Here is a 21,670-nt window from a genome sequence, read left to right as displayed (position 1 = left end):
TTTCATTCATATGTCGATTCAATATATCCTAGTGAACTCGAAATAAAACACATCACAAATTCGTCCACTTCATTTTCATACTTGGATATTGTATTGAAACTAGATATTAACGGCAAACTAACAGCTCAACTTTATGACAAACGGGATGATTTAAGCTTCTCCATCGTCAACTTCCCATATTTATGCAGCAATATTCCATTATCACCTACATATGGTGTTTATATCTCTCAACTGTTTCGATACGCAAAAGCTTGTTCTGTGTATGGTCAGTTTTTAAATCGCAGCAGGCTACTGACAAACAAGTTGATGGTACAGGGGTTCCAACAGTCTCGTTTAAAGTCAGCATTTCGCAAATTCTATGGTCGTTATGACGATCTAGTTTGCCAATACAACCTATTATTGGATTAAATGCTGTCTGACGTGTTTCATGCCGATTGTTAGGCCGTTCTTGGCACACTGAGTTTGATTACGGATAACTCCGTTTATCTGATCAAGATATAGGGCTTACGGCGGGTGTGATCGGTCGACAGGGGATGTGTACTCCTCCTAGGCACTTGATCCCACCTCTGGTATATCAAGCTTTATTTTGTATTGCTTAATGGAATTATAATATTGATCACTGTTCGTTATCTTTACCTTTCATACCAACAATACTCATTTTTCGATGTATCACAAATGACAACGCAGTCTTCCACATGTGCTTCATACTTTGATATTTCATTGAACATAGATGTTAACGACAAACTAACAACCCAACTTTATAATGATTTCACCAGTCTATCTTTTACTTCCTACATTTTTGTAGCAATATTTCATTACATATATCACCTGCATATGATGTTTATGTCTCAATTGATTCGATATGAAAGAGCATGTTCTGCGTATGTTCAGTTTTTAAATCGAGACAGCCTACATACATATAACTTGACGATAGAGGAGTTTCAACAGTTTTGTTTAGAGTCAGCATTTCACAAATTATATGGTCGTTACAACGATCTAGTTTACCAATGTCACCTGTCATTAGATTGAATGCTGTCTGACGTGTTTCATACCAATTGTTAGACCGTTTTTTACGTAATGACTTTGACTACGGATTATTTCGTTTACCTGATCAATATATAGGGCTCGCTCACGGCGGGTGTGACCGGTCAACAGGGAATGCTTACCCCTCCTAGACACCTGCTTCCACTTCTGGTATGCCCAGGTGTCCGTGTTTACCCTATTCTTGATTTTGAATTCTTCATAGGAAGTATTACATTGATCACTTCATCACCTTCACTTTTTCAAAATATCTTAATAATTACAAACTGGAATTTACAAACTTTCTAAAACGATGAATATTGTTTAAAACTGAAGAGAAAGTCCTTGTTTAATAATTGTCTCTTGTTCAAGCTTTTGCGTGTGTCTTTAAGCATCACATACCATCTGCATTCCAGCCTCCCTCTACTTGGTATGCTGCTGTAGCTGCACTCCAGGCAAAACCATTTGGGAAAGTACCATAATACATGTCGTGTTCCATAGACAATGTCCTATACGGGTAGTTTGGATTAAATTCCTCAACCCCAGATGATACTGTATACGTCTTTCCTTTCTTGAAGCCGTGGTCTTTGATAACTTCTTTAAAAAATCTGGCTGACGACTTCATTGTTCGCGGCCTTTCACGATCGTTGAAGTCAACATAGTATATCCCATATCTGTGTTTGATACTTCCCGTGTAGTCAGCGGAGTCTATTAGACTTTTAACGGTGAACCCTTTAACGTTACAGTTGTCCAACCTTATGGCTAAAAATAATTATATACAAGAATATAATAAGAGAACAAATAAATGCTAAGCTTTCCTTATTTACACTCCATTCACAATGTTAAAGTATTATTTAAAATCCAATCTGTTGAATACTAAACAATAAATTTGTAAGACGAACAATGTTTTTGCATGATCTTGTGTCTTAGTAAAATAAATCATATAATATTACGCAATTTACAATTACAAGAACACAACCTTTAAGAACTTCATCGATGTATTCTTTGTAGAACATGGCTCGTGTATCGTCTTGCAGAACCCCCGTGTCGTCAGGGAATCCTGCTTCTGTTACGTACACCGGCACGTTGTGGTAAGTATCCTTTATATAGTTCAAGACCTTTCTCAAACCAAACGGTGCAAAACGTACTGTTGTTATGCTGCTTCTATTTATAGATTGAAAAACACACTTTATAAATAGAGTATTATAGGGTTTACAGGTATAATGTAGTAGGATAGGGAGAAAATGCACCGCAAGTAAGTGGGCACAACGGCTTCAGAAATAAAGTTTCCGTTTTCATGGATGTTACAGGATAATGTTAGTTTGATAAATAAAAGCAGATGCTAAATCAGCCGAGGCTTTTATATTTCAAACAAGATTTCAAGACCAAGGAGATTATCCTACATCATTCACGAAAAGAAGAAATGTAGTTCTATTCCACTATGGCTCAGAAATATACAACCGATCGTTCACTTATACAGATACGAATCAAGCCACCCTGACGTCATCGCGGACTACGAAAAGGACAAGGCCTACTTGTGTTTGCTGACGAAAAGGGTGAGATTATGAGGCATACAAGATCTATTTTGAAGAATGTTTGATGATAACGGATCATAACTGAATACACAGTCCAAGAAAACTACACACGTGGAAGAGGGTTAACTTCTCCGTGTATCGTCACGTTTGTTTATATGTGTATCGATCTCGCAATGCAGACGATTCCTGTATATTGAACGACAGATATTCTACATCCATTTATAGATTTATTTTGCAAAATATATTGATTAATTGTTTTGATTGTATAATTGAATTATAAGTTTTCGTCTTTATTGTTGCATTTACAAATCACGAAATAAAAGTGAGATGTATATCAATTTCCTTATAATCAGTTATTACGTATGACGGTATATTGCAGAGTAATGACCGCGGCATTCTTATGATCTTTGCAATAACCGTAGTAGAATTTGGATTAATACTGATATATAGAAATGATTACCTAGCCCACGACGTATTGAATGTTATATCAGAATCAGTTTCAAATTCGAATCCAGCTTTCTTGTTTTCCTTGTTTTTCACGTTGAACGTTGAGTGAAAATTTAATCCCAAAAAGTCAGATGAACCTACAAACGTCAAAAATATAAATAAAATAATTTGGATTCTAATGACATTTTTTTAAGAGTTATGATGATCATGGTATGGAGCGATAAGGGGAGCCACTTTTTCAATTCCAGGGATTATCATTAACCACTTTTTTAAATTTCAATTGTCACTGGTTTTATAATTTGGAAGTGTGTTAAAAGAAAGAAAATACAAGTTTAGTATAACCTATTTATAACAGACCTTTTATCCAGGATGTCTCATATTTAGTGAAATTTGGCAATGAGCTGTTTTTCTTTCGCAGCATTGTTTTATGGAATTCCGAATAATCACCGTCCTTCAATATGGGGTTGGCGAACCAACCAAGGGAATGCTCCATTTCTCTTTTGCTAGCTTCGATATCGGCAGGGTCAGTGGGGGTGCTGGGCTCAAACCAATCGGCATTCAGGGAAATCCCCACCCAACCTAAACAATAAAACAAACATTCACTTAGTCAACCACTATTTGAAATTTAAATGATTTTTCCGACGTAAAGCTTACGGTTGCTTTTCAACAAACCTTTTTGAGCTTCCTTGAATTCAGTCTGATAAAGCTTATAAACACGAGCGTGAGCTTTAATCAAGTTCTGTCCAACGATGTAAGGGTCCACCTCCCGCATGTCCACTCCGGGTAAACCAACTGATATCTTGTGTGGATCATTTATTGTTATCCAGTACTTTACCTGCAATGCCATATCAAATTAAAAGTAGATTTAAAATATTCATCGAACTTTCAACAAATTCTATATGTGGCGTTTTAAAAAGTAATTTTTCGATGTGGGGAAACTAGACCAACATTTTGTTAGTATGGTTAACTATGAAAAATGATAATCTGCGACAATTTCGACAAATCATATATTGGTAATAACTTTATTGATATACTGGTTTATTCAATGCAAAGGAAAACTATCATTTTCTCATGCGTATTTATAAAGGAATGAGGTTTTCGTGTATAAACATGTATACAAGCGCGGGGGCGAAATATTTTAGCGTCATCGTGGAAAGAGAACATTTGTTTAGAATATGTAATCGTATTAAGTTAGGATTTTATGTTACATTGTAGGTTTAAAATTTACACCCCGCCCCGCCTTTTTCCATTGATCAAAATGGTTCTCTCTACTCCGTTCCTCGTCTGACTGTCTTTTATTGCTGAATGTGTCCTGCCAACAGTTTGCAGGTCATGCATGCTTTCTCGTTTACTTTTTTAATTCGGTTTTCAGCGTCTCGTGATCAAGACTAATTCGAAATGGGATGTGCATTATCCGGCTCGAAGAATAAATCAGATCGAGTTTAATTGCTTAATTAAAATGTATAACTGATATACATGCAAGGTGAAGATAACGAACAGTGATCAATCTCAATACTCCTATCAGCAATACAAAATAGATAGTTGGGCAAACACGGACCCCTGGATACACCAGAGGTGGGATCAGGTGCCTAGGAGGAGTAAGCATCCCCTGTTGACCGGTCACACCCGCCGTGAGCCCTATATCCTGACATGTAGTTTGATATAAAGCACTTTCTTTTTATTTCTATGAGAATGTCCCAATTTTACGGGATATCTAGCTTTACGTACATGAATGTTTAGAGTGGTTTTACTCAATTATCTACGTTGGATTTTAGTACCATTTGTATTGCATTTAAACAATCGTGACCCCTTTTCTGAAATGGCTTACTACAAACTAATATAAACTTGTTCGTTGAAGACGTTCTTCTTCGTGTTAGTAAATACAAAGACTCAAAATCTTTGATAAATGATATACCCGAGATCCAAAGTTTGTAAACAAAACTTTTGCATAATCCTCGAAGAGCTTTATCACTGTAGAATTTCCCCATCCACCTTGATTGTACAGGGTCTCTGGCATGTCAAAGTAATGCATAGTCACCACAGGCGTGATATCATCATCCAAGAGGGCGTCAATAAGGTTTGTGTAATATAGGACTCCAAGACGGTTAACATCGCTTGGATCTCCCTTTGGTAAAATTCGACTCCAGGATATTGAGAAACGATAATGGGTTACCTGAGAAATGTATATCATGAGGATGAATTATCAATTTAAAATATTTAAAATTTACAAATTTGTCTATCATTACGACTCACGTTTGTTTCTTTAAGAATCCTCACGTCATCGATGAATTTTTTGTAACTGTTACATGCCGTGTCTCCATTGGTAGAATGAAAGTCTTCGTGGGTGATTTTATCAATATTGCTAACTCCTTTTCCTGTTAATAATATTGTTTTAGTTTTAGTCCGTATCCAACGATAAATAAGAAACTGACAACACAATCCCTATACATCTACTGATATATTCTGATATATTCTCACCATCTTTATTCCATGCACCTTCTACTTGATAAGCTGACGTAGATGCTCCCCACAGGAACCCATTCGGAAACTTCCCATAGTAGAACTGGTCTTCGTAGGGGAGTTCTCGATACACCCCTAACTCTTTCCCTTTCGTCGGTGAGGTGGGCGCATCCTCAAAATATCCATTGTCTTTGATAAGTTTATTGTAGAATACAGCGGATAACTTGGGTGTTCTGGGTCGCTTAGGGTCACTAAAATTCACGTAGTGCATACCAAACTTTTCAGCATAGCCTGTGTTCCATTCAAAATTATCCATAAGCGACCATGCTGTGTATCCTTTGACGTTACAGCCATCAAGCTTAACAGCTGCATAGAATTAGAAAGGAAGAAACCAAAAGTAACTTGACTGGTTGACTACCAACATCCGTTAAATTAGTTAACGCTAATATAGCTTTACCTTTCAGTACTTCGTTGATGTAGTTTCTGTAGAAATAAACACGGTTGTAATCTACTAGTGACCCATTTCTATCTGACACTCCATTTTCCGTGATGTAAACAGGAATGTTGTTGTAAGTCATCTTAATCCAGTTTAATACCTTTCTAAGTCCAAATGGGGTCACGAAGAGCCATGAAGATCCAGAACTAAGAAATCAAATGCTGTAGAATTGTACGATCTATACATGCATCTTAGCTTTGTAAAGTCTTGAAAGGCGAAAATACCAGATAGAATTTGTGTTGGACAGGATTACAAAAGCATTAGCGTGTTGAACAAACGAGAGATTGTTGCATATTGATGAGAAGACAATATGTTTCCATCTGATAGAAAATGAAACACCCGTTATAGGTGTAATACTTACCCTAACCATTTCGGGTCATTCTTACTTCCAACGTCTTGGTCCGCATAATATGATATACTATTGATATCGTTTTTCTTCGGAAAGAAATAAGATGCGGAATATTGGTTCAAACCAAAAAAATCCGCAGTTTCTGAATGAGAGATAGAAAAGTAATATAATGATGATCTTAAAAGTTATATTAGTGAGTTACAATTCCCATTTTATATCTATTAGTAGGCAAGAATTTTAATCAGTAGGCACAAACAAATAACTAAGTTACTAACAAATAATTATCAATCATATGTCATCCGAGTTAGGAAGACAACATAAATATCGACACTTTTATTCATTGTCTTTATGTAAGACGAGATATATGATAACCTTTTCTACCGTAGGTCAATATTTGGAAAATGCTTACAATAAAATTATCCACTTTCAAAATATTCTTGAAAGAAATTGGGCCAATATTTTTTAAACAAATCAATCATACGATTAATGCGTTGTTTTTCTTTGTTCGAAAACGGTGGCAAGCGTGAGGTTGTAAAGTTTTGAGCTTTGCTCTTCTCTTCCACTTTTTGTGCCATGACATCGGGATAGTCGCCATTAATGTATATTGGATTTAGGAACCATCCAGCATTAAACTGCAGCCTCCTTTCTGATGCCTCAATATCATCCGGATTGAATGGGTCCAAGGGTTCGGCCCATCCAATGCTATAGGTAATCCCATACTGACCTACCCAGAATCATATGGGAAAATATAATTTATGAAACAGAAACGAGAAACTCCGCTTAACACAATAGCGCATTATATATCATTTACTATGGTAACAACTTCAAGATAATGATTACCATTTTGGTGGGAGTAGTTTTGTTTCAGGACATGGTATCCCTCAGCGTGAGCTAATATGATATTCCTTGCCACAATGTACGGGTATGTACCCTCATGGCCTTTAACACCTGGTGCCATTCCGCCATTTCCATAACAGGTCCAAGCCGTTAAGCCGGGTTCATTGAATGAAATCCACAGCTTCACCTAAAGTGTGGGATCATTTAACTCTGTTTAAACGTCTTTTCCACTTCACATAAACATTATGCTGTGTTTCATTTCAAGGTGTTTGTGAATTTCATAGTAAATATTCCAGATTCAACAGAAAACTAGTTCTAATTGTAACGGGGACCGTTACAGATGTTCCCCAAACCTCCCCCAATTAAAAAGTGATGTCCTTGTGAATCTATAGCAAAAAATCATTTTATTTTAGCCTTTAATTACATGTAGTACGTTCAATATGGTCATTTCAGTACCAAGAAATGAAAGAAAGCGTTGCACGTGCATACACGCGCACGCGTGTATGATTCCGATTTTTTGTTGATGTCGTTCAACAGGCATTTGTATCATATACCCACAGTATGAATTTCATAACGTTTCCACCAAATATAAGGAAGTTATAGCGATTTTAAAATCGTCCAATCAGAAATCAGCACACGTGCATGCACGTGCTGAGCAGTAATTCTAACCACAGCAATTTGTAAGGAGTACCAAGATACATCTAAATCCCTAATATGAATAGAATTTGATGAAAAACAAAAACGTTATCGTCCTTTAAAAATTGAACATTTAAAAAACGTTGAACGCGCATGCGCGTGTGCGTTGGCATTTTTTGTTACACCAACATATAGATACACATATTGTCTACATATGCTGTGAATATCATCTCATTCGCTTCATAAATAAGATAGTTACAAACGTTTTAGCATTATCCAATCAAAATGAAGCGCACGTGCATGCGCGTGCAAATTGGTAATTTTGACCATGTAAATCAGTTAAGGGTCTCAATATCTACCTATGATATGAATTTCAAGCCATTTCAATGAACAACAAAAAAGTTCGACTGATTCCAAAGTTAGCGTACAAATTTTGTAATGCGCGTGCACGCGCATGCGTGCGCGTGCTGGCAAAATAACTATTATTTTTCATATGTACAAATGATATACTATCATCCTATTTAGGTTTTATATCGCTTCCTTCAATATTCTGATTTTCCATTTTTTGTACCAAAATTGCAATGCACGTGCGCGCGCGTGCATGCACGTGCAAACAAAATGACTATCACTATGCACATCTACAAATGCTATACTATCATCCTGGAAAGTTTCATATCGATCCCTTTTGTAGTTTCTGAGAACACTACCGGACAAAAAAGTACCGGAGAAAAAGAATAATAATAATAATAACTAGAAACTCATTACTGGTAATGAGTAGGTCTTCCGTTATACCACTTCCGGTAAAGAGCTTTCTGTTCCTACGAAAACCATTTAAATATATCAGAAAATAATCCTTAACAATGAATAAGAAATGTATTATCGAACTTTTTACTCATTTCTTGTAACTTCCGGTGATGACCGGAAGTACTGTTCAGATGTATTTTCCTATAAATGACAGAGACTCTTTACTGTCTATATTCCCTGAAAATTTCACGTCTCTATCTGAAAGAGTTCTCAACAAAAAGAAGTAGACTAAAGAAAGAAAAAGTAGTAGGTTACTACCGACCGGAAGTCAATTTTGAAAACCAAAATTATCAAAACTTTAGAAGTTGATACTTTTTATTATGACATGTGAAAATCATATGAAAGACTTCAAATATAAGCGAGATTTATGGGGACAAAGAGATGAAAAGTAAAAAGGTATTTTATCAAGAAACCGGAAGTAGTCGTTTTGACTACCGACGGAGACAATATTCTTTTGACACTTTCAAAGAGACTTAATAAACTAGTATAGGTTTCAATTTAAAAGAAAAAGTTTGAAATTTGCTATTCTTTCCCTCACTTCCGGTGACGACAGGAAGTGACGGTCGACATGTTCAACCCTCTACAGCACGCCTGTAAACGGAGATTCATCATCCCTGAATAATTGATGAACCTATATTTTACCTTTTCCAAGGAAAATGCTGGACAAAATTCCTTTTGAGAAACAGAAAATCGGCCATGTTATCCGACCGGAAGTGAATTTTGTAAAAACAAAAATAATTATAGCAAGGTCATTTCATAAGACATTATTCCTGAAAATTTCAAGAAAATCTATCCAGCCATCTCTGAGAAATCACTCGAAGAAATCGGAAAATCGACAATTTTTCAAATACTTCCGGTATAGACCGGAAGTGACGGACAAAACAATTGAATGTATGTGTACAATGGACTAATGTTAGTTGATCAACTCTACAAGTTTCAAACGTCTATCTATATTCATTATTGAGAAAATGAAAAATCAAGGTTTGAATATGTCCACCCCATATCTCACAACCGGAAGTGAATTTTACAAAAATATCGAAATTAACTCTACACATTTATAGTGTCTATAACATATGTAAAATTGAAATCATTAACTTGTTTTATGACCGAGATTTATTGCACTGAAAAATGAGAGAATGCATAGTCTTTCTTTGATATAACCGGAAGTTGGAGATTCAACTTCCGGTGGGGTCAACATATTTTGAGAATTAGAACGAGAACTAGTAAATCGATGTAGGTTTCAATTTGAAAGAAAAAAGTTTGAAATTGATGATTTATTTAATCACTTCCGGTGACGACCGGAAGTGACGGCCGACATTCTTAACCCCCCACTGCACACCTAAATAGTGAGATCTATTAACTCTGAAAATTTGATGACTCTATCTTTTACCGTTTCTGAAGAAAACGCTTAACAACGAAAACAGTTAATAAGCCGTATTTGCCGACCGGAAGTGAATTTTACAAAAAATGTCTGACGTTACTCTAGACATTTATAGTGACTATAATATATGTAAAACTCAACTCATTAACTAGTTTCATGACCGAGATTTATGGCACTGAAAAATGAGAGAATAATTGGTCTTTCTTTAATATAACCGGAAGTTGGAGATTCAACTTCCGGTGGGGTCAACATTTTGTGAGAATTAAAACGAGACCTAGTAAACCGAAATAGGTTTCAATTTGAAAGAAAAAAGTTTGAAATTGATGATTTATTTAATCACTTCCGGTGACGACCGGAAGTGACGGCGACAAAAAATATTACGTGCATGCACCATAGAGAATATAGATCTCTCATCCCTGAAAGTTTCATTCGATTATCTTTAGTGGTTTTCAAGTTTACCCCCGGACAAAGTTTCTTTCAAAAACCGGAAAATCGGACGTATCTGACGAACGGAAGTGAATTTTGAAAAAATGAAAAAAATGCCTCGAGGTACCATCGTTCCCTATAACTTGTGAAAGTTTCAGGAAAATCCATCCAACGGTCTCGGAGACAAAAGGGAAAAAAAAAAAATAATAATAATAATAACTAGAAACTCATTACTAGTAATGAGTAGGTCTTCCGTTAGACCACTTCCGGTAAAGAGTTTTCTGATCCTACAAAAACCATTCAAATATATCAGAAAATGTACTTTAACAATAAATGAGAAGTGTATTATCGAATTTTTTAACCATTTCTTGTAACTTCCGGTAATGACCGGAAGTACTATTCAGATGCGTTTTCCTATAAATGACAGCGACTCTTTACTATCTATATTTCCTGAAAATTTCACGTCTCTATCTGAAAGAGTTCTCAACAAAAAGAAGTAGACTAAAGAAAGAAAAAGTAGTAGTTTACTACCGACCGGAAGTCAATTTTGAAAAACAAAATTATCAAAACTTTAGAAGTTGATACTTTTATTATGACATGTGAAAATCATATGAAAGACTTCAAATATAAGCGAGATTTATGGGGACAAAGAGATGAAAAGAAAAAGGTATTTTATCAAGAAACCGGAAGTAGTTGTTTTGACTACCGACGGAGTCAATATTCTTTTGACACTTTCGAAGAGATTTAATAAACTAGTATAGGTTTCAATTTAAAAGAAAAAGTTTGAAATTTGCGATTCTTTCCATCACTTCCGGTGACGACAGGAAGTGACGGTCGACATGTTCAACCCTCTACTGCACGCCTGCAAAGGGAGATTGATCATCCCTGAATAATTGATGAAGGTATATTTTACCTTTTCCAAGAAAAATGCTCGACAAAATTCTTTTTGAGAAACAGAAAATCGGCCATATTATCCGACCGGAAGTGAATTTTGCAAAAACAAAAATAATTATAGCAAGGTCATTTCATAAGACATTATTCCTGAAAATTTTAAGAAAAGATGTCCAGCCATCCCTGAGAAATCACTCGAACAAATCGGAAAATCGACAATTTTTCAAATGCTTCCGGTATAGACCGGAAGTGACGGACAAAAAAATTGAATGTATGTGTACAATGGACTAATGTTAGTTGATCAACTCTACAAGTTTCAAGCGTCTATCTATATTCATTATTGAGAAACTGAAAAAACAAGGTTTGAATATGTCCACCCCATATCTCACGACCGGAAGTGAGATTTACAAAAATATTTCAATTTACTCTAGACATTTATAGTGTCTATAACATATGTAAAATTCATATCAGTAACTTCTTTTATGACCGAGATTTATGGAACTGAAAAATGAGAGAATGCATAGTCTTTCTTTGATATAACCGGAAGTTGGAGATTCAACTTCCGGTGGGGTTAACATTTTTTTTAAATTAGAACGAGACCTAGTAAACCGATATAGGTTTCAATTTGAAAGAAAAAGTTTGAAATTTATGATTCTTTAATCACTTCCAGTGACGACCGGAAGTGACGGCCGACATTCTCAACCCCCTACTGCACGCCTACAAAGTGAGATCTATTAACTCTGAAAATTTGGTGACTCTATCTTTTACCGTTTCTGAGAAAAACGCTTGACAACGAAAACAGCTAATAAGCCGTATTTGCCGACCGGAAGTGAATTTTACAAAAATATTTGACGTTTCTTTAGACATTTGTAGTGACTATAATATATGTAAAACTCAACTCATTAACTAGTTTCATGACCGAGATTTATGGCACTGAAAAATGAGAGAATGAGTGGGCTTTCTTTGATATAACCGGAAGTTGAAGATTCAACTTCCGGTGGGGTCAACATTTTTTGAGAATTAGAACGAGATATAATAAACCAAAGTAGGTTTCAATTTGAAAGAAAAAAGTTGGAAATTGATGATTTATTTAATCACTTCCGGTGACGACCGGAAGTGACGGCAACAAAAAATAATACGTGCATGCACCATAGAGAAAATAGATCTATCATCCCTGAAAGTTTCATTCGATTATCTTTAGTGGTTTTCAAGTTTACCCCCGGACAAACTTTCTTTCAAAAACCGGAAATTCGGACGTATCTGACGAACGGAAGTGAATTTTGAAAAAATGAAAAAAATGCCTCGAGGTACCATCGTTGTCTATAACCTGTGAAAGTTTCAGGAAAATCCATCAAGCGGTCTCGGAGACGAAAGGGAAAAAATAATAATAATAATAACTAGTACTTATTGTAACGGGGACCGTTACATATGTTCCCCAAACATTCCCCCATTTAGTAAGTGGTGACATTTATATCAGTACAAGTTGTTTTGACCATTGCAAACTGTGTAGCATGTGAATATATAACTATCTTTTAACATTCAGTCCATTTCATACTAGTTCAAATCAGTTATAAAGATCTGAGAGTTTTGTGCACGTGCACGTACGTGCTTGCACGTGCATATAAATAATTCGACCATCTCGATACATTACAAGTCTTACCATATGAGTACAACAGAACTTTCACAACTGTTCAATGAAAAACGAGAAATTAACGGCAACTCAAAACTACAAAGACCGAAATCAATGCACGTGCATACACGTGCGCGTGAGTACGACACAGCAATTTTGTTGATGCTAATCAATAGACATTTGAACAATATACTTACTATATGAATTTGATATCGATTGCTTCACTCATAAGAAAGTTATTGGGATTTCAAAATCGTCCAATCAGAATTAAGCGCACGTGCATGCGCATGCAGGGAAGTGATTTTGAGACTATTAATAAATTGAGAGGCCTAAAACATACCTGAAACCTAATTTTCAAACCTATTCATTGCAATCTCAAAATGTTATAGACCAATACTTAAATTTAGACGTAAAAAAATTACAATGCACGCGCATTCACGCGCACGGCATTTTGATAATGGAAAATTTGTTGACACCATTTCATAGACATTCATATCATAGATCCTCAGGGTAAATTTGAATTCATTTCAGTTTTTAATTCAATAGTTATGACCATTGTAGTACCCGAAAAATGAAAGAAAAGCTATGCACGTGCATACACGGGCACGTGAGTATGACTCAGCATCAATGTTGATGTCATTCAATAGACATTTGATAGATATACTTACAGTATAAATTTCATATTGTTTCCATCATTTATAAGAAAGTTATGGCGATTTGAAAATCGTCCAATCAGAATTTAGCACACGTGCATGCACGTGCCGGATGGTAATTATGACTGTACACATTTCTTAAGAATATCAAGATACATATACAATACAAGTTTGAAAAGATTTTGACAAAAAACAAAAAAGTTATGGTCATTGAATTAATTGAATATTCAAATGTCAATGCACGTGCGTGCGCATCCGCGTTTGAAATTTTTGAAACTTAGATTTGTAGATATTTATAATATTTACCTATCCTGTAAATATCATCAAATTGTCTTAATTTTCCTGAAAGTTATCAACAGTTTTGTATTATCCAATCAAATTGAAGCACACGTGCATGCGCGTGCAGAATTGAAATTTTGACGATGCCAAATGGTTAAGGGTCACAAGTTATACCTGCAATATAAATATCAAACGATTTCATTGAAAAATCAAAAAGTTAGACGCATTCCAAAATTTGTAAACAAAAAATCCAATGCACGTGCATGCAGATGCATGCATTTTCAGACAAAATGACGTTCGTTCCGCACATCTACATAGAGTATTCTATCATCCTAAAAAGGTTTCATCTTGATCCCTTCAGTAGTTTCTGAGAACACTCGTGGACAAAAAAGGGTGACAAGAATAAAGAAAAAATAATAATAAGAAGAAGAAGAAGAAACAGAGTAAAACCAATATGTTCCCAAACTTTGTTTGGGGAACATAATAATAATAATAAACAGTAGAATCACTAGAAGGTCTTCCGTTGGAAACGGAAGACCTTAATAAACAGTAGAATCACTAGAAGGTCTTCCGTTGGAAACGGAAGACCTTAATAATAATAATAAGAAACAGAGTAAAAACAATATGTTCCCAAACTTTGTTTGGGGAACATAATAATAAAGATTTAGGAAAACGGGAGTTTTAGAAGTCTCTGAATTCATATTATCGGGACCATGTCTGATCTTGACATTTCAATTACATGTGTATCACTTTTTACACTTCATCTAATTTCAATGTTTAAAAAAAATCATCTACAAACGAAGCTGCCTTTATCGTCCCATCAAACAACGCTTCGATCGTATCCTCAGCTTCTATTTCTATTGCTTTGATAGGAAAATCTTCACCTCCAATATTCTGAACAGTAAAGCATTTAAAGATCGGTATTTTCGCTTCTACCTAGCGTCTTAAACATTCACAATTTTCTACCCGCATTTCTGTTGCCACGTGAAATCTAGTTCTGTTTTGTGTTTCAATAAGTAATGGAACAATTTATAATCGAATATTTTGGACGAGCTGGTGTATATTATTTTTGTATCTCGGGAAATATTGTATTTTCGATCTCTTGTAGCGAGATGAAGTTAATCAAACGAACTTGATTACAAATCGATGTGCCTTAAATTGCAAAGATTTAAAAGACTAAAATACGAGTACATAAAGAGAGAACTAGACAGAGTACCGGAATTAATTCAGTCAACCATGAAACCAAGTTTTCTATAGATTAGTCAACTGTTACGAAAGTGAAAGTTAATAACACTAGTCTTACTCATTAGATATCAAAGGTCATAGGTCAAAATAAATAATAATATTGCATCAAACATTTTAAATAATCAATATAAACGTCGGCGACAGATTACGTGAAAATGGGTGTTTAGAATAATGATTCTTATCATTGATAATCATTATTCATCATCCAGACCGGCCCCAACCCCCGATTCTGCCTATGGGAAAATAAAAATCGGTATGAAAATTATATCAGTAATTGTGAATAAGAAGACAGTAATAGCTTTATAAACCTAGGGGCCAGATTGACTACAGCCGGGTCAACTGGGGATGGAACGACTTCAGGACGGAACGACTAGGGAACGGATTAGTTTAAGACGGAACGACCTGTTACCGGACATTCAACACAAAGTCCCAGAGATCTTGTGAAACTATTCATGGTGAGAGACCGAACTTGATCTATAAACGTAATCACATACTCAATTACAACTTTCTAATTCAAAGCTTACATGGGCCACATCGCTCACCATAGTCACTTTGGCCCTGCCATTGCTCAGCTGTTGTGAGTTTTAAAATATTTCTTCATGAATCTTTAAATATTGAAAATTTTTGACCCCATATGATATTGTGGCTCCAACCTAGCCCCAAAGGATATCAACATAACTGAAAATGAATTCAAAGTACAGAGATATACCAATATGAATGAACATGATCTTACTGTTCTGGATAAGACCACTGTCATTGATCATGATATGATAGGAAGAGCTTGCCATAAGAAATCTATACCCAAAATGTGAAAGCTCGATCTTAAATAGTTCAAGAGATATTAAATATGTAAGATTTTCATAAAGTAGGTCAAACTTCCAGGTGTAGGTTACATGATCACACACCATTGCATTACATGGATGGTCTTTTTGTAAAAAAAAAAAAAATGTACATACAAAATATAAAAAACTATCTTAAATAGTTCAAGAGATTTTAAAAAGAGTTTTACCATATTTCATAACATATCACTTTGATTCCCCCATTGTGGCTGCATCCTACCCCCGGGGACCATGATTGGAACAAACTTGAATTTGCAATATGCCAAAAACCTTTCGTTTGTTTCAACTTTTTCTGGTCCAGTTCTTTTTGAGAATATTTTTAAAGATTTTTCTTATATAATCGCATGTAAAACTTTGATCTCATATTGTGGTCTCATCTTACCTCCGGATTCCATGATTTCAACAATCGTGAATCTCCACTACGTCAGGAAAGCTTCCAAATAACTTTAAACTCTTCTGGCCCAATGGTTTTTGAGATGAAGATGTTTAAAGATTTCCCCTAGATATTTGCATGCAGAAACTTGATCCTATATTGTGACCCCACCCTATCCCCGGGGATCATGATTTGAACAAACCGTAATATGTTCTATACCAGGAAGTTTTCATGAAAGTTTCAACTTTTCTGACCCAGTTGTCCATGAGAATAAGATTGTTAAAGATTTTACCTAGATACTCACATGTAAAACTTTGAACCCCTATTGTGGAACTACCCTACCCCCTGGTGTCATGATATATACAAACATGAATCTCTACTATGTCAGGAAGCTTTCTTGTAAGTTTGAAGTTTTCTACCCCATTGGTTTTTGAGAAAAACTTTTTTTATAGATTTCCTCTACATATTTGCATGTAAAACTTTGATCCCCTATTGTGGTCCCACGCTACCTCCGGAAGGGGGCATGATTTGAACAAACTTGAATTAGCTGTGTAACAGAGAACTTCATCCAAGTTTCAACTTTTCTAGCCCAGTGGGTCTTGACATCTGAAGAAGATTTGTAAAAGATTTTCCCTATATACAATCGCATTTAAAAAGTTACTATCTTCCCTTATTGTGACTCCACCTTACCCTCGGGAACCATGATTTGAACAAATTTGAAATTTATACTATGTCAGCAAGCTGTCGTGTTAATATGAACTTTTTTGGCCCAGTGGGTCATGAGAAGATTTTTAAATGACTCGGCCCAATTTATTGCATTTTCGTGATTATTTCCTCTTTGAACGGGGTATGCCCCTTCATTTGAACAAACATGAATCTCCTTCTCCCATGGATGATGTGTACGAAGTTTAGTTGAAATTAGCCCGGTGATTCTGGAGAAGAGGATAAAAATGTGAAATGTTTACAGACGGACAGGCAGGCCTACGGACAACCGGTGATCAGAATAGCTCAATTGAGCTTTCAGCTCAGGTAAGCTAAAGAGTCCGGGAAACAACATTTTTAAAAGTTTATTGAACCGTGAAACTTAGTCTCACAATATTTCCTAGAATTCAACAACCATACCAAACGTGAAGCTTGATGTGCATCTACTCATGAGGTAACCACACATCAAATATAAGATTCCTACGTTAAGGGATAATGAACAAAGCCCTGAAAACCACATTCAACTCAAAGTCCCACGATGGTATATCTCGTAATAATCACTCAACTGTAACGAAACTAAAACTTGGTCTGTAAAGAAACAGTTGAAAATCAAATACCCAAGTGTAGCATCTCAAATCAGATCAGAAAATAATCCGGCAAACTAAGTCTGACACACAGACAAACGGGGTGCAAACCAGTAGTCCCATACAATAAAACGAAGACATTCAACAACCACTAAGATAAACTCTAAAGCAGTTGATAGTTGGATTACATTTGCTATACACATATACATGTGTACATCATATACCTAGTAGTGTATCAGCCCTGATACACCTATCTTGGCTAGGTTGAGACAGTTGCAAGTAGGTAGGGCTGTCTCGGCCTAAGGGCCGAGATATCTCTGTCTCGGCCCGTTGTCAAGGGGCTGTCACGCCCTCAAATTTCAAATGGCTATTTCTTCTTTAATCTTTTGAAATCTAACATAACTACATGAAAAAATGACGTTAGACACAATTTTTTTCAAATATAATACTTTCTTCCACGACAAAATTTAATTTAGGCAGAAAAATTAAATAAAAACGTTTTCAAAAACAGCGCTAATTTGTAGCGAGTATCTAAGCAAAAGGGGATAACCCAAGTAACAACTGTTTATTTAGAACAATAACACGTTTAACTTCATTTCAAAACAATCAACGTTCTAAGCGACAGAAAACAGTAGGAGGATTGTGGAGGGTGATACTGAAGCATTTTCAGAAATTCCCGGTCCTAATGGAGATAAAATGTTAATTTACAGCATTTTTGATGTAGAAAACTGTTTTAAAACGATTTCTGAAATCTAAAATCCCGAGGATTTGGCAATAAAACGAGAAAAGCAGAACCATTATCTTCCGACGTATTTCAACGACTTATAGATGCTAAACAGATGGGAAACGGTAAAAAAAAATAACTTACTTCAGAATAAGGTAACATTCCCTAAGCAAAGAAATAGCAGCATCAGATGTTCATACGATGACGCCACGTAAACAAAGTTCTACAACTCTTACAAATTATATGAAATATTGAAAACGGGCGAGTTGGTAAATCCGAAAAAACAAATAAAAATAATTCACTTATTTCCAATTTTAGTATCAATTAGCAAGCCCCTAGGAGCTTCTTAATAGAATATACATGTACGTGAACAACACAGCGATATATATGACGGGTTTCTCAGCCAAGCAGTTCAGTTAATTCTAGACCACATGAGGGGATGTCCATAATTAATCATCCAATTATCGTGACCAGCAATGGAATAAAGCTACAAAACCCAGACTTTAGCATAGTACTGGAAACATAACCATTAAAGTAAACTCACTGAAGAAATGGAATAGTCAAATATCGTTGTACAGTATACCATGTATTTATGTTTGGGTCAATACCCCCCCCCCCCCCCCATTTTAAAAGAAATGTTTATCAACTTGTTGTGTTTTAGGTATATGATATAAACAATATCACACTCTAATGTTGATATCGGACCTGGGATTGCCCCTCGAGTGATCTCGACCCGAGCCCTTATGATATTCTATATTTCTAAACTTCATTTATATACCTACCCTGTCTCCAAATTCTTTGAAACACACATCTGCATAATCTCTAAAATGATAAACAGTGGATTCGTTCAGCCAGCCTCCTTCATCTTCCAAAGCCTGGGGCAAGTCCCAGTGGAAAAGGGTTATCATAGGCGTAATGTTGTACTTGATGAGTTCGTTGATCAGATCATTGTAGTAATCGATGCCTTCTTGGTTGCGACTCTCCTTGGTACCATTAGGAAATATTCGAGGCCAGGAGATGGAAAACCGGTAGTGAGAAACCTTTGTGGGAAAGGCAAATATCTCATGAGAAAGGCAAATATCTCATGAGAAAGACAAATACTATAGAGTATCTCATGGAAAAGTCAAATATTTCAAACCTTTTTCTTGAAGGAAAACTAGCTGTCAAATTTATTAAGTGTTATGTTTTGTTTCGATTTTTTGTTTTTATTTGACGTTCCTTCAAATTCTTCCCAGATATTGAGACGTCACAAACTGTAGGTAATGTGCCACAAATGCAGACCTACATGTACATGTATCTTAACGGTCAGGGACACAGAGTGAGGCCTCCGAATCTGAGGTCATGTGCTAATGACCTGTGACACTCGTTCCTTTATTCCGAGCGTTTGGCAAAGGCGCAATTACAACCCGTGTTAACGTGTTAAGCTGACATCTATAGATATAGTTATACTAGAATTCTCAGTGTCTGACATCAATAGATATAGTTATACTAGAATTCTCAGTGTCTGACATCAATAGATATAGTTATACTAGAATTCTCAGTGTCTGACATCAATAGATATAAATATACTAGAATTATCAGTGTCTGACATCAATAGATATAGTTATACTAGAATTCTCAGTGTCTGACATCAATAGATATAAATATACTAGAATTCTCAGTGTCTGACATCAATAGATATAGTTATACTAGAATTCTGTGTCTGACATCAATAGATATAAATATACTAGAATTATCAGTGTCTGACATCAATAGATATAGTTATATTAGAATTCTCAGTGTCTGACATCAATAGATATAAATATACTAGAATTCTCAATGTCTGACATCAATAGATATAGATATACTAGAATTCTCAGTGTCTGACATCAATAGATATAGATATACTAGAATTCTCAGTGCCTGACATCACTAGATATAGTTATACTAGAATTCTCAGTGTCTGACATCAATAGATATAAATATACTAGAATTCTCAATGTCTGACATCAATAGATATTTAAATATACTAGAACTCAGTGTCTGTCATGATTTTTCTGTTTACCCGTCATATTAGTATAATATTCTATTGTTAAGCCAAAGAATTAATCAATAGTTTCTCAGGTCCCGCCGCATCCGTTCAAAAGGTACCGGATGGACTTTTTTTTCAATTTATATTTGTTTATTTATGTAAATAAGGTAATTCGTCTGTTATAGATATTTATGTAAAACTTCGAGAAGGTTTTAGTACAATTATAGGTATTTTACATCTAATGATTTTTGAATGCATACTCATTTATGTGCACGTGTTCAAAAATTCAATAGTAAGTATTGTGAAACTACTTTTAATAGAAATAAAAATGCCATTGCTTATTCTATATACATATGTACATGAGAAAGAAAAGGTAACTCATTCTACAGTCATCATAAAAAAGATAACCCATACCACAGCCCAGTAAAAATATAATACCTGCCTGCCTCATCAAAATTTTAATTTTTTGGCTCGAGAAACTATCTATTAATTTCCTGGCCTTATATATATCTGGGTACGGATGGCATATACTATATTAAGGGACGAATTTTGCTACGCTTCACTTCACATCAGTATTTCACTTTACCTGTACGGATAGCCTCGACGGGTACAGGTACACATATTAGAAAAAAATGAAATCGCGGATTAGAACACCGTAAAGTGATCAAAATTAAAATGGAAATATCGTATGTCAATGAAACAATGGGTAATCTACAGGCGAAAAGGTTTTTCTATACATGGATGCAAGTATTATCATGTCATAATTATGAAATAAAAGCGGAGAACTCTTCAGTCTTTGATAGAATAAACAAGTGAAGATAACAAACAGTAAACAATCACATAAATCCTGTAAAGAATACTAAATGAAGAGAAGGGAAAACACGATATTGAAAAAATGATATCATTGATTTTAATGCTGTCTAACATGTTTCATACCGATTGTTAGGCCGTTCTTGGCACACTGATTTTGACTACAGATAACTCCGTTTACCTGATCAGGATATAGGGATCACGGCGGGTGTGACCGGTCGACAGGGGATGCTTACTCCTCCTAGCCACCTGATCCCACCTCTGGTGTGTCCAGGGGTCCGTGTTTGCCCAACTATCTATTTTGTATTGCTTATAAGAGTTATGAGATTGATCAATGTTCGTTATCTTCGCCTTTCATTTATAAATCAATAAAATTCATGATGAAGTCTTTTTGTAATATAATACAATGTCAACAGAGTGTATCAATGTGATTTTCACAAGCCAAGGGTATACAAAATATATATTTTGATCATCAATCTCAATATATTTGCTTCAGAACTGCTTTTTCTAATTATTCTGATGAATATGCGGTGATTTC

The 21,670-nt window shown here is 35.4% G+C and overlaps 1 protein-coding gene across 2 annotated transcripts in view; it reads right to left on the bottom strand.

Moving 5' to 3' along the window:
- The window catches only part of LOC125680292 (lactase/phlorizin hydrolase-like), a 46,973-nt gene that overhangs the window by 12,060 nt on the left and 13,243 nt on the right, over positions 1-21,670 (bottom strand). For both annotated transcript variants that reach the window (XM_048919763.2, XM_056161398.1), the window contains 13 exons: positions 19,094-19,351; positions 7,148-7,331; positions 6,789-7,031; positions 6,320-6,449; positions 5,920-6,104; positions 5,481-5,828; positions 5,256-5,377; positions 4,918-5,175; positions 3,675-3,837; positions 3,360-3,581; positions 3,016-3,139; positions 2,000-2,184; positions 1,423-1,782 (listed from right to left, as the gene is read on the bottom strand). In XM_048919763.2, the coding sequence (XP_048775720.2) occupies positions 1,423-1,782; positions 2,000-2,184; positions 3,016-3,139; positions 3,360-3,581; positions 3,675-3,837; positions 4,918-5,175; positions 5,256-5,377; positions 5,481-5,828; positions 5,920-6,104; positions 6,320-6,449; positions 6,789-7,031; positions 7,148-7,331; positions 19,094-19,351 (2,782 nt within the window). The remainder of the gene's footprint in view (positions 1-1,422; positions 1,783-1,999; positions 2,185-3,015; positions 3,140-3,359; positions 3,582-3,674; positions 3,838-4,917; positions 5,176-5,255; positions 5,378-5,480; positions 5,829-5,919; positions 6,105-6,319; positions 6,450-6,788; positions 7,032-7,147; positions 7,332-19,093; positions 19,352-21,670) is intronic.

The sequence above is a fragment of the Ostrea edulis genome, chromosome 1, assembly GCF_947568905.1.
Source record: "Ostrea edulis chromosome 1, xbOstEdul1.1, whole genome shotgun sequence".
Classification (NCBI taxonomy): Eukaryota; Metazoa; Mollusca; class Bivalvia; order Ostreida; family Ostreidae; genus Ostrea; species Ostrea edulis.
This window is presented reverse-complemented; position numbering and strand designations above follow the sequence as displayed.